This window comes from Macrobrachium rosenbergii, chromosome 21 (assembly GCF_040412425.1).
Source record: "Macrobrachium rosenbergii isolate ZJJX-2024 chromosome 21, ASM4041242v1, whole genome shotgun sequence".
In the NCBI taxonomy this organism is placed as follows: Eukaryota; Metazoa; Arthropoda; class Malacostraca; order Decapoda; family Palaemonidae; genus Macrobrachium; species Macrobrachium rosenbergii.
In genome coordinates this window covers 11,438,121-11,452,035 of record NC_089761.1, presented here as the reverse complement: position 1 = coordinate 11,452,035, position 13,915 = coordinate 11,438,121, and the positions used below count along the sequence as shown (strand labels likewise).

Genomic DNA, 13,915 nt, shown 5'->3' with positions numbered 1-13,915 from the left:
TTTGCTGCCTTGTAAATATGATCATATGGATCATACAGAAAATTAACTTCTTGTTACAACATAATATAGGTTTGTATGTTACAGAAACAATCAGTTATAAAAGGTTATAAGTCACACTTTCTTCTTTTGCAAGAGTGGATTGATGTGTTTCCAAGGGTGTACTTTGCTTCCACCTTTGGCTTGATGCCTTCTACCATTTTCAGAATGCTGAAGAATGAAACTGCAGTTGGACTCATCTCCTCAAGTTATCTTTTAGGCTTTCCCTTTAGCATCCTCTTCTTTGGAAGGATTGCTGGTCTTTGACCCTTTCACTGGGAGCAAGGCTCCTGGATAGCTTGATGTTCACAAGCTATTTGTTTGCAGTAGGGATTTCCTTGCTTCTATAGATCTGACAGGCTCATACTTCCACATCCCTCTTTCTATGAAGTACCTGCACTCTGGTGAGGCTACATATCCTACTTTCAGACCCTTTGCTTTTGTCTGTGTACTGCCACTCAGGTCTTCACCAGGAGTCTTGCTCCAGTAGCCTCTTGAGTGTGCTGTCTGAGCCTGTTTTTTTTTTTTTTTGTCTTTGTCCTTACTTGGATGACTATTTGTTTCTGGCTGCTTTGAAGAGGTTGAGGAGTCATCTGAAGCCTCCTCTGGACTTGTGTCAGTCCTTGGGTCTGCAGGTCATCCTGGTGAAGTCAGACCTGTTACCATACACCCAGGCAATTTACCTGGGAATTTTTTTGGACCTAGTCGCAAAATTGGCCTGAGCATTGGAGAATAGTGTGAATTGTCTTTTGATATCTCCAGCTGGAAGGTTCCTGACCATGGAGCTGGTCTTCGTGACTTTTGTTGGTGGAGGGATGATCAGACTATAATTTGCTGAATTAAGTTCCTTCAGTACCTACAGATTCCTTCAGTACCTACAGAACCAGATCTCAAGTTTTCATAAGCCTTGGCCTTGGTATGAGAGCTCGCTTGTTGGAGTCTCTGGCTAAGGGTGTCTTGAGGAGAGTCACATGTGCATCAACTTCCTAAAGCTGTATGCAGTCTCCTTGGTGTTGCTGCTTTGGATTCATGGCTGACAGCACCGCCACCTTTGCGCACTTACACAATTTCCCCATTGTGCCTTAGTTTGTTCCAGGAGGCCACAGCATAATGGTGGATGCTCTAAATTACTTCTGTTAGAGTGGTCCCTTGGCACAGGATTTTGCAAGGCCTTGTGACAGATGTAGGGAACCCCATTGTTGGATCTGTTTGCTATGTCATTAAAAGCCAGACTTCCCCTGTACTTTATTTCACAGCATGACCTTGGGCTGGCCATTGGATGTCATCCTTCAACCTTGGGATGGCTTCACTACTTATTCATTTCCTCTGGTATGTCTGCTGAGATAAGTGGCGGCAAAGTTCTAAACCTTAGTAATCTCTTAGATGACCCTTGTGGTTCCCTTTTGGCCTCAGCAGATTGATTTCCAGAAATCTGGAACTCATTGTGGGTTTTTCCTCGTCTCTTTCCATTTTGGAGTATTTTCTGAAGCAGTCCCATTCCCACAAATTTCATCCCTAACCACAATTGGTGCATCTTCACAAATTGTGGTTATCAAGCAGTCATAGAGAAAGGTTTTTGGGCACCACTTCAGACTACCGCTCTCTTTTGGATGCCTCTTTGATTTAACTTTCATGACCGTGTTCCTAATCAGCCTCCTCTAAGTTTGCCAGCAAGCTCCATGCCCTTTCATGGGAAGTCTTCTATTCAAGCAACAGATCCTCGGTTAGTTTCTTGTTTAGTCCAGATTTCATAGCCAAAATTCAGTGACTTAACAATAATGATTCTCCTTTTGGTCTCTCTGCTATTCCTGCCTTGCTTCTGCTCAATAGGAGTCTTCTGTGTCTTACGAAGGCTCTCAAAGTCTCATCTGGGGTTTTTTGTTTATTTTTGTCTTTGCCTGCAGACGAGTCTTCAGAATCAACCAGTCTAAAAACTCTTGGGTTAAAATTAAAGTAATTTCTTGTGCTTGTTCTTCTGCATTCCACGAGGACATCTCTTTACTCCTGCCCTCTCCTCCTACCCTGGGTTTTAAGTATAATTTATAACTCTGCCATTATTAGAGTGGGCACTTGGCATTATCAGAACACCTTTGCCAGGTTTTATCTTTTTGATGTCACTCATATAACTTGATTGTAAATACTGGGACCATTATCGCAGTGGGACATGTATTTTCCATGACAAGGGACTGAGATCTTTCATCATCATCTCTCTAATGATTCATCCCTCACTTATCTGGCAACTGGAAGCATATACAAGCTGTTATGCCTCATGTGCTTGATGAGCATTTTCCCATTGCAGACACATTACTTATGGAAGCACCAATTAACTGAAGAATCTTTGCTTTGTGCTCCTGTATGCCTTACACGCATTTCAAGGCTATAAATGACTGATGGGTTAGAGTAAAAACCTTTATTATAAAATCACTATTTTAATACATTTGACAATAGTGACTTTGGGTTTACTTGAAACAGTATGGAAACTTCATTTCTTATTTTAAAAAAGTAAAGGAATGCCATTCCTACATGGCCACAGCACTAAATACCATGGTAATATACATCTGTTTTAATGCATATTTACAACCTTAATTATGTTTATTTTTTGTGGTATATAAAATTTGTGAGGACTCACCAGTGTCTTATTCTCCATTTCGTATTATACCTGTAAACTCAAAAATGACTTTTAATTTGTACTCGACAATACCTTTACTTATTTCGGATGTTTCCTTTTATACTTGTTGCTGCTGATTAAGAGGCATCAACAACCTTTTAACTACGTAACAAATGAAGTGTGGAAGCACCAAATTAGCATTTAAGTTGAGGTATATATGCTCAAGAGTATGATTATTTTGTTATTCTGCTTAGATCCTGAATAATTTTGGTTGAAATGGCTTATCAGCCTAAAGTTTAGATGTATCAAATTACAGTACTCTGCTTTAGCTAATGTACCAGCCATTTTCATTAGTAGTTATTTGTGCACGTGCACATTCAGTTTTTTGGTACAACATCACACCTGATAACCAGTACATACTTTGTTTTAACTTTGTATTCTTCAAACACCAATCTAAGTTATTATCAACAGTGATTAGGCCAGCCATACGAGAGTTGAGAATGTTATTTCATTTGTTTGGTTGAACTTTTTTAAAAGCAAATATCTTCTATATTTATTTACTCCTGATAATGCATGATTATGATTTTCTTGTAATGAGCTACAGTGTTATATGATCATCATGTAAGAATGACTATTATGTCTTACTTTTCTTTTCAGAACTGGCTTGAAAATGGCTGTCCAACATATTTTTGGCTTGGTGCTTTTCAATTCCTCCCTGCATTTTTCACCACAGTGGTTCGACAAGCAGCCAGAGGGTCTTTGAGGCCCCTGCATCATTTTTCCTGGTCATTCCATCTTACCAACATGTTTTGTCCTCAGCAAGCTCATCTTCTTCCTTCTGTGACTTTGGAATCTGAAACATCAATGTCAGCATCAGTATCCAAGTCAGTGGAAGAGGGAGTAGAGGAAGAGGAAGCTGAAGCAACAGAGGGAACCAGTGAAGTGGAAGACACATCTGGAAAAGACGCTGAAGGAGCAAGTCAGAGTACATTTACCAGCACTGAAGAAGATGAATATGGCAAACCGAAGCTGCCACTGAATTTGGAAGAATCAAAGCAAAAGTGGTGTCGATTAGGCCATGAGGGACTTTTGGTGTCTGGTCTTTGGCTTGTTGGGGCATCTTGGAATCCAGATAGGTGAGACTGTAATACTGAAAACTACACACCAGACAACTATTTAGCACAACAAAATTTTTATTCCTACAGGGGTACAACCCATCGCCTTTTATATAGGAGTATCTTTCAGTGTGAGCTGGTAAAACTTGGTAACAAAGTAGTTAACAAAGTAGTTATCAAGGTGGTTAACAACCAGAGTGGGGAGGTGACTGGGGGAATCTCCTTCACACACCAACTGTTGCTTTCTCTTTTCTTCCAGCAATACTGTAGTGAGGCACAGATGTGCTGCTGCACCAACCTGACTGGTTAAAAGCATGTGCAGTACCTCATTTTCTAACCTTTTTGGTGTGTAGTTTCCTTTTTGTTTACTTTTGGTTTTCATTGTTGTTTATTTAGTATGGATGAAAAATAAGAAATATGGGGCTGCGAGGGGTGTGGTCATCCTTCTACGTTTACACTTCATGTCACCCCATGATGAGACCCCTCATACTGTATGAACTTCTTTGTACAGGGGAGGGGGCCTGGTTAAGGGTCTCTGTTGCAAGTAATGTGTAATTTGGGACTTTCCTCAGTAGATTAGGTTATGGGAGAGGAGGAACAAGGACAAGAAGCTTTTGCCAACTTCCTTGGAGGAGGGAGGGAAAATACTCTGATTATGCTGCTGCTGAACCCACCTAAATCCTTGTTACCCTCATCTTCCATCCCTCTTCCCTCTGTAAGTGCTTCTCCCTCAAGGGAGGAGTAGCACATGGCTTAAACCTAAACCTGACTATGATTTCTCACCCAAGGACGTAGCTCCTCCATCAGCAGCCATGTTGCTCTTGAATGATTCTAACTTGGAATCTAATGCTCTTGGTCCCCTCAGAAAGATGTCATTATAGTTCCTGAGGAAGATGTGACCTAACCTTAATATCCAGGAAGCCCATTGTTTGCTGCCTTCATGGAAAACCTTGCTGAGGAGAAGAGGTTTAACACTAGAGTCCTCTGGTATGGTCCAAAATGTGTCTTCTGTTGTCCCGGCTTCTTCTGTCACCGCTAAGGAAGGGGATCTTCATGTAGCAATGTTTCTATCAGTGGTGGATCCTGTAGTTCCTGACTCTTTGGCAAAGTCTTTGGTTCTTGCCTCAGCCAGCCTTTTAGTGCATAAGACTTTTGTGTGTGTGGTATTGGGGAAAGGGAAGAAGCGCTAGACTCATCATCCTTCACCTGATTCTCCTGGATTTCATTCCACACTGGCAGAAGAGGGAGAAGAAGTCTGAGGTCTCATGCAATCATTCCAGCAGCATCCCTTCCACATGCTCCCCTTGCTGCAGCACCGGCTTGCTTAGACCCAGGGCCTGCTTCCACCATGTCACACTGTGAGCATGTACACTTGCACTAGGATGAGGCAAGATCACAGGAAGACAGGTCCGCACAACAGCCCTTCTCACCACAGCCCCTAGAGATAAAGGTATGCATAACACACCCGCTTGGCTCACAATCAGTCCATGGATTGGTCTTGCGCTAGCAGTGACATAGGTTCTCCTCCTTGGCCTCCTTTGGAGGCTCTAGGAGGGAATCTGCAGTCTTTGCACATGCACACTAGAAACCACAAATGTTGCAAGCACAGAGATAGTGCAGGTTCCCTCTTAAATCCTCCCAAAGAAGGCCAAGAAAGATAACTACTCACTGCTGGCATGAGAGCAACCTGTGGACCAATTGTGAACTGAGCGAGTTGGTTGAGCATACCCTTCTTTATGTGATTCCTAGGGGCTGCAGCAAAAAGGGTTGTCCTCCACAGTGGATAAGGAAGCACCTTCCTGTTGGAAGTCTTTTGTTAACCCTAAGACTGATGCATCAAGTGCCAGTGGAGTAGCTTACATGTCCTCCAGTACGTTGTAACTCCTCAGCTCTGGTGTGGAAGTGGTGGGTGAAGGAGTTTGATCTACTGGAGACTAGGAAGCTCCCAGACCTGCAGATCAGGGTGTTTACCTCCTCCAAGACTGTACAGGCAAGCTGTGACCCAGGCAACCGGACCAGGATCCTCATTTCAGTAGAGGACCTGAAGGTTATCTTCATCAAGAAGACAGTTGACTGGTAAGGAGCCATGGGTGCCTCCCTAGAATATTCTGCTCATGAATGAGTGAAATCATTTCTGAAAACTACTGCTCCAGCTCAACCTGAAGGGGTTTGGTAGGAACAGGTCCATCCAGTTCTACGAGATCCCTGTGGGCACAAGCTGCTCTTTCAGCCAAGGAAGAACTCATGGGGGATGGACCTGTTCCTCCCAAACTCCTTCAGGCTGAGCTGGGGTACCAGATTTCAGAGATTATTTTGCTAATTTGTGAGCCAAATGGAGATAACCTTTGGGTCCACTCTCCCGAAATGAGGCCCTAGGTCTGGTTGCCCTGGACACAGCTTGCTTGTAGCATCTTGAAAGAGGTGAACACCCTGATCTGCAAGCCTAGAAGTTCCGTCACCTTCAGCAGACTGGGCAAACTTCCTCCCCCCCCACTTGCACACCAGGGTTTAGGAGATACTGCATACTGGAGGATGCAGACTTGATGCATCAATCTGGGGGCTGGAGTGGTTGTGAAAGGAAGGTACTTCCTTCTCTGCTGCGGACGTTGTTGCAATGGAGACTATGATGATGGCTATGCTCTACACTGCATCATGCCTTGACTTTTGGTTGAACATGGAATATGGTCTATACTACTTCAGGCATCTCATCTAAAGACGAGAAACCGGTGTGCTGGGAGCAAAGCTCTGGTTAGTTTCTGTCCTTTGGAACAGTTACGCACTTCTATTCAATGACGTTTATCTTCCCTCTCGGGTACAAGAAAAACTTTTGATTCTACATTCCAGGATCATGCCCTAGAGGCAGAGGTGTAAGCAGTGATGGAGATAAGCACCATGGAAGTTGTCAAGAACTGATTTCAGTGCCTCTACTTTTGTATTTTTCTGATGGAGAAGGTGACTAGGGCTTCTACTGTTGCATTTTCTTGAAGGAGAAGGTGACTGGTGATTGACCTCTCCTCCCCTGAACAATTTGGTTCAAGATGGAAACAGCATGGACTGTGTTGGAATCCATCAAAAACAGTGACCTCATGCTTTTTATAGATCTGAAGGCTGTATAATTTCAAGTACCCATTCATCAGAGCTCTTGGATGTACTTCTGCTTTGTCTCCAGCAGGTTTGTTTACCAGTTCAAAGAGTTATGCTTCAGATTGGTGATGGCCCTTCAAGTGTTTATCCAGGTAAATGTTTTACCTTGGTGTTGGGTTGGTCCTAGCGATCTCAAGGGTGCAATTCTAGGACAGCAATAGCGATCTCAAGGGTGCAACTCTAAGACACAGATAGTTTTGTTAAAGGTTAGGGGTTATGATAAACTGGGAGAAGTTAGATGTAGAACCTAAGCAGCCAGCAAAGTACCTGAGCATGCTCGGAGACTTGGAAACAAAGAGAGCCTTCCCCACAGACTCTTGTGTGAGCATGCTCAAGGAGGTAATTGCACATTTTCTGTTCTGGCAGGAACAACCAGCTTAGCTTTGGCAGGTGTTCGTGAGTCATCTATTGTCCTTGGAGAAGCTCATGCCTCACGGGTGGTGCCACTAGAGTGCATCAAGATCTTTCTGAGGCAGGAGGTAAGGTAGGCCTTAGCATGGTAGTTGGATGACAGAAACCTCTTCAAAGGAGTTCCATTTAACTCTCAATCTCCAGAAATGTTTCTGTTTTCAGACTCGTCAAAGGAGGGGTGGAGTGCACCCCTGAGAGGAAGGTTTGTTCCAGGTGTGTGGCTAGCATTGCAAACATTTCAGCAGCAGTTGTCAGGTCACTTGGTAGCACTGATAAGCAGCAACACAACCATTGTGGCATACATTAACAAATGGGGGAGATGTCTCCACCCCTGTGTCAGTTGGTGGTGTACATGCATGATTGGGCAATGCTGCTGAGTTATCTGCAAGATAAATTCCAGGCAGATGAATGTGATTGTAGATCAACTTAGCCCTAGGTCAGATAGTGGGGAAGGAGTGGTCCCTACACTCTCAGGTAGTGAAGCCCTTGTTTGAGTTATGGGAGGTCTTCCATGCTAAACTTTTTTGGTACTAGGTTGAACTGGAAGCTTTCTGTCTTCTGTTCTCCAGTTCTGGACCCCTGGGTGGTGATGAAGATGTTTTCCAATGTCCCTGGGACAATCTGGACTTATGTGCGTTAGCAACTTCAAACTGCACCGCAGGGTGATAAACAGGGTTTGTCATCCCTGGTCTTTGGATAACTCTGGTGGCACCTCGAGAGCTGTATGCGGAATGGTAACCCAATCTGCTGTCTCTTCTGGTTGAGGCATCAAGAGAGCAGCCTTTACATCCCACCTTTCTGTATCAGCCACATGTTTGCCAGTACAATCACCTCATGTGATTGTACAGTGTCTCCTGTACGAGAGATGCTTTTTGTTTTGCAGGGCTGCAGGGTCGTGCCCGGGCACCTTAGGTGTTCCTTTGTGAACATGTACCAGAGAATGTGATGTTGTAGAAGCGGTACTTCTCCAGTCAGAGCATCTGTTCAACAGATTGCAGACTTCCTAATTTACCTTGAATAAGACAGGTTTCTTTCAGTAGCTCAGAAAAGGGCTGTTGCTCAGCTATATCACAAGTTTTCAAGTTGAAGGGGCTGAACCTCTCCTTTTCAGTGGAGTTGTCTATGTTGATGAGGAGTTTCACACACTCTTGTTTACCTCAGGAACTTCAACCCCCCAAGTGGGATGTGTGGCTGGTGCTTAGGAGTCTCAACTAGTCGCCCTTAAGGCCCTTGTCTCAATCCATGGACCAAGACCTTACGCTTAAGACTATTTTCCTCATAGCTCTGATTTCAGCAAAAAGGCTGGGGGAGTTGCAAGGCCTATTGTATCTTGTCTGGCATTCAGAAGGGTTGGGATCTCTCTCTCTCTTGTTCTCTTTCATTTTTGAGTTTGTGGCCAAACTCAGGACCTGTCTGTACCAGACAAGCAATACAGGTGGATCCTCCATCTGAGATTTTTGGTGGAGACCCGGATGAGATATTGCATTGCTCAGTACTGAAAAGAACCCACTCCCAGAGGCTGAGGGCCAGAGTGTAAGCACCTTTTTATTAGTGCAGGAAAGTGCAAGAAGATGGTGTCTAGGAACACTCATTCTTTCTGGATTTGTGAAGTAATCAAACAGGCCAGTATCGCTTCTGAGGAGGAGGTTGGCCTCCCTTTCTGTGTGAGTCAACTCATGAAGTCAGGGGTCTGGATCCATTTGTTGCTTTTTGGAAGATCCTTTAAGATTACCAAGTGATGAGGGCAGTTGTCAGGCATCACCATGTAATGATGGAAATCCTTCTTTTGAATTAATGACAATACCCTTCATAATTGGTGGACTGGAAAAACGAATTGGTTTTCATCTTATCAATAAGTTGACTTAACCACTCGAAATTGAGATTGTCTATGATCGAGTGTGCGTGCGTAAGTTCAACCAAGTGCGTAGTTCGCACTGTTCAAGACGTGTTTGGCGACTTCAGAGGGGAAAGGGATGTAGTTCCCCTTATTTTCATTTGAAATGCCATATTTCTCCCTTGTAAAAGGTATGCACATATCTTAGTTTATGTTGTACATGTTGCCATAACACTTAATAGTAACAGCAAATTACCGAGAGTTGTTATTGTAATGTTACGTAAGTTGCAACATGATGAGCTTGCATGTGGTTGCAGTGCCACCAACCATAGGCTAAGATGTGTGATATTCTTCCATAATTTTATGAATATATATCAATTCTTGACTTCAATTACACCTCTTATGCATGAAAAGCCAGGCTAACTGTTTAATGTAACAGTTAAGTTAGGCATGAGCACAGCATAGCCTAGGCTAAGGACTGCATGCTGTTTGGCACAAGATGGCTGTCCTAAATGAACTTTTTGTATTACAGGGAACCAGTCTAGGGCATTCTTACATGAACCAGTATAGGATATCTGTACAAGAACCAGTATAAGTACCTCTGTAAGAACCAGTCCTAACAAATATGGAAGGAACATTAGGAATAAGTTGTTTACAGCATGTAACCTACTAAGAAGCATTAAACAACCCGCGGGAGTCGTCGTTTCCCTCAACCCTAACTACAAAATGAAGATCCGTCCGTCTACGACGTCAAGTACCAGTCCAAGCTAAGAGTATTCTGGGATTTATTAACCTAGGCCGGTGTATTGCACTTGTTTAGCCTATGCCCAGGATTGAGTCGTTATGTATAGGCTAGTCTGAGTTAATTGTCCTAAAATGAATGGTAGCCTCCGAATATAAGCCAGGACAATTGACATATAAAGCCACGAGTAGTATAAATAAGTATGACATAACCAGACTACTTTTACTTCTTTCACCTGAGGGATGTTGCCCAGAAATCCCTAGACACCTTTTCATTTGGACCTATGGTGGCTGCTCAACAAGTTGTTTGTCACCCAAGCTCTGGATCCAGACAGGGTCAGCATCTTACTCAATGAATCTAAGTCCAGTGTAAGTCTGGAAGTGGAATGAATTGAACTCCCTTCCCCTTATTTCCCTAGGAGCAGCATCCAGGCCAAAGTGTGTACTGTGGTTGGTAGGTGAGTATATTTTGAGTATCCATTCCCAATCTGAGATAGGGAAGCATCACCCTCGCCCTTTCTCTTATAACAAGGGGGGATGGGGGTACAGGAGAGTTTAGTTATGAAACCTTTATTTATATTAGCCAGAACTAAACTGCCTTCTGACATGAAACCATCTTTGAGAGATGGCATGGCTCTCCAAAACATTTGTAACTTGAGTACGTCCTCCTTGCTTTAGAAGGGGCATTCTGGCTCAGGAGCCTACTACTCTGGCCAACTATTTTGACAGACAGGTAGGAGGTTACAAGAGCCATGTATCCCTTGCTTGCAGGTCATCCAGGATCATGGCAACTCCATGGTGGCTTTCCACTCCAATTACTTGATGGAGATTAACCCCCAACCTAAGAAATAAGTCTCCTGTATAAAAAGTGATGGTTTATATTCCCTTAAGAACAAATAAATTTTGAATATCAGTTTGTATTATTCGTAGGTATACAACTCAGAGTCTTTTATATTTATTCCAACTTCACTTGCTCTGCTCAGTCCCTGTAGCTGTATGAAAAGTGAGTGCAACAGTCGCTGAGTGAGGGATACTCCCATACTCACCTCCTTTCTCTACTGTTAACCACCTGGTTAACTAACATATCAAGTTTTCGACTGGTAAACCACTTGGTTAACTATCTTATCAAGTTTTCAATTGGATACCAGCTTGCGGTGAATAATACTCTTATATAAAAGGCTGTGGTTTGTATACCTAGGAAAAATACAAATGTTATTCAAATTGTTATATTTTGTGCCAAATAACAAAGATGTTAATATTACAGACATTTGACTGCAGTATGTTTAACTTGAACATGCTATTCAGTTTTAAAGGCTTGGTCAGGGCAGTACAAATAAAACTTGGAGCAAAAACTACTGGGCCTTCCATTTCGAATAAGAAAACTTATCCGAGGAAGGAAGGTTCAGTTCTATTTTCATTTTTCTTGACCTCATGTATTCGAGAATCTTTGTTTTATTCTGAAAACTGAAAAATAAGGGGTGACATAACATTCATATGTAATATATTGTATAATTATATGGATCAATATGTAAGTTTTTCTTAACAAAATTGTGGATTTTATAACTTTTTTATAGATATTCAAGTATATTACATGGCTGCCTATGTTAGAGCAATATGCAATCTGATAATCTAAATTACAGTACAAACTAAACCTTTGGTTACTTTCTAGGAATGAATTAGATGAATGTACTTCACAAGAACTCATTGAAAAGTTACCTCTCTTAAGTATGGTACCAGCAGCAGCAGTAGAAGTTGGCCCATACACTTCAAGGGGATTGACATCGAAGTCATCAACCTCCCGTTCTCACCCTTCAACTCATCGCCAGCAACAGCAGCATCCTACTGTGTTTGCTGAAGAAGAAGAAGAGGAGACCATGGAGAGTGATTCCTTGCCAACAGAGCGTCTCTCAACTCGGTTCACAGACGAAGCTCTCCTTCATATAAAAGATGCTTCTCTCGATCTTCATCTTAGTGAAGATCTCGCTGTTACAACTAGGAGTGATGGACCCATGACTACCAGATCGAGGTGGTATGAATGTCCTGTATATGAAGGTGCACCTGGTAGTACCTCAAGGCCCCCAGTGCTTTCTGTTACTCTCCCTGCAGGACCCAAAGGCGCCCATCACTGGATCCAAAGACGTGTCGCTATTTATTTAAGCCGTTGCTGAAGTTACCCAAAAGGCAGACTAAAAGTAAGAAATAAGTATCATACAACAAGATTACAAGGGCCTGTCCTGCTCCTTCCTTTTTGTATACATGTACTGTGCTTTGCACTGAAATATCTTAATCGTCTTTTCTCAACTTCATTACACCTACACCCCGCTCATTTCCCAAGTGTCAGTTCTATAATAGTGACTGATTTCCTGTTATTTCCCTCTCTGCCCTAGTAGAGCCTTGATGTGTTGTTGTGTTTACTGGTAAGAGGAACTCCAAATTTTAAAGATTTTGATGAAACTAGAAATTTCATATAATTTTATATCATTTAATGCACAGGTTTTAACATTTTGTGATTTTTATGAGCTTTAAATCCAGAAAAATTTAAAATATTGAAGAAAACTTTTGGTAGTAAAATGAACGATGTTTTGAGACGTTATGTTGCCTGTTCAGTACTTACAAATAAAATAATGCTTTGTGAAATACTGTCGATATTAGCTTTTTCCGATTTTCAGAATGAAAGAGAGAGAGAGACAACGGCCTCTTAGCTGGATTATCCTTTTTTAATTCTTTGATTCAAGGAAATTTTTGTGTATTGAGAAATATCAAGCTCCCCGCATCAGACAAGTGTAAATCTATGAATATTATCTTAGTGTCGCCAAACATGAATGTTTTGAAATGGAATTTTACATCCAGTAGTCTATGTTTTACAATGTACTGAAGATCTGGTGGTCTATTGTAGATTAATAGAAAATATTTTTTTAATGAACATCTTTCATGGTTAGTGAATTGCACGTATTAATATCTAAAAAATATATTTTATGGTGATTTAAAGTTTAAGAATCTCTTGTTAAATATTCGTTAAATATTGTATATGAATGTTCAGTCACTTAAAACATTATTTATTCTAGTTCTTAATACTATAATGTATATGAGAGTCTTAATTGTGTGTCACAAATCAAAATGGCACTAAAGAATTAATTATAAAAATTAGAACCAGTTCACTGAGTAGCTTCATTATTCCTTTCTTTCACTTTACTAAGGTGTTTTACATTCAGCATGTTTCGTATTTGCACAGTATTGGATTATTAACAGCATAATAGTTATGAAATGCATTTTGTTAAATCTGAGGTATCCTGTAAATGATAGACAGGTATTGACAAGGTCTTGGTTATGAGAATTTTTGAAGTGTTCTTAACACTTGTTGATACTATACTGTATATGGTATTCGTTAACATCAAGTTAAGAAATGTAAGGAAAAGATGAACAAGTACTGTAAGTAAGGGTTCAGCAATGAAGCAGATATGTATTTAGATGTCTGAAGTGAATGCAGTCCTGGTTCGATGGAGGAAGTATTTTGAGAGACTCACTGAATGTAGAAGGCAGAATGGAGACAGCATTGAATGATGCAAGAGTGAACTGGGTTAGCACCATTTGGGAGCATTTGTGATGAGATTGCTGATGATACACGGAGGGCAGTTAAGAGGTTGGGGAATAGAATGTCACCAGGAGTTAGTGGGATTATAAATACGATTACTGTACAAGAGAGATTCTGAGGTATGGTGATGAAAGCAGAATTGAGTGGCTAATCAGGGTGGCAAGTTGTATCTTGAGCAGGGAAAGAGGTTCAGTAGAAATGGACAAGAGGAGGTCCCTTTATAAAAGGAAAAAAGTGATAGAGGAAGCTAAGAATTATGGGGGAACAAGACTACTTAGGGTACAGTATGTATCAGATTAAATGTATATGATTTTGACTGAAAGTCGTTTTTGAGATGATGCATAGGAAAAATACAAATTGTTATTCGAAGTTTATTTTACTGGAATACAAACCATCGCCTTTTCCTTAGGTGGAAGGTCAGTTCCCACAAGTGT

The 13,915-nt window shown here is 41.6% G+C and overlaps 1 protein-coding gene across 1 annotated transcript in view; it reads left to right on the top strand.

Annotated features, from left to right (window-relative positions):
- LOC136849390 (dynein axonemal heavy chain 7-like) overlaps positions 1-13,564 on the top strand; it is a 270,971-nt gene extending 257,407 nt beyond the window's left edge. The window contains 2 exon segments of the mRNA XM_067122742.1: positions 3,302-3,780; positions 11,559-13,564. Of these exon segments, the coding sequence (XP_066978843.1) occupies positions 3,302-3,780; positions 11,559-12,057 (978 nt within the window). The 3' untranslated portion in view covers positions 12,058-13,564.
- Positions 13,565-13,915: the final 351 nt, after the last annotated feature.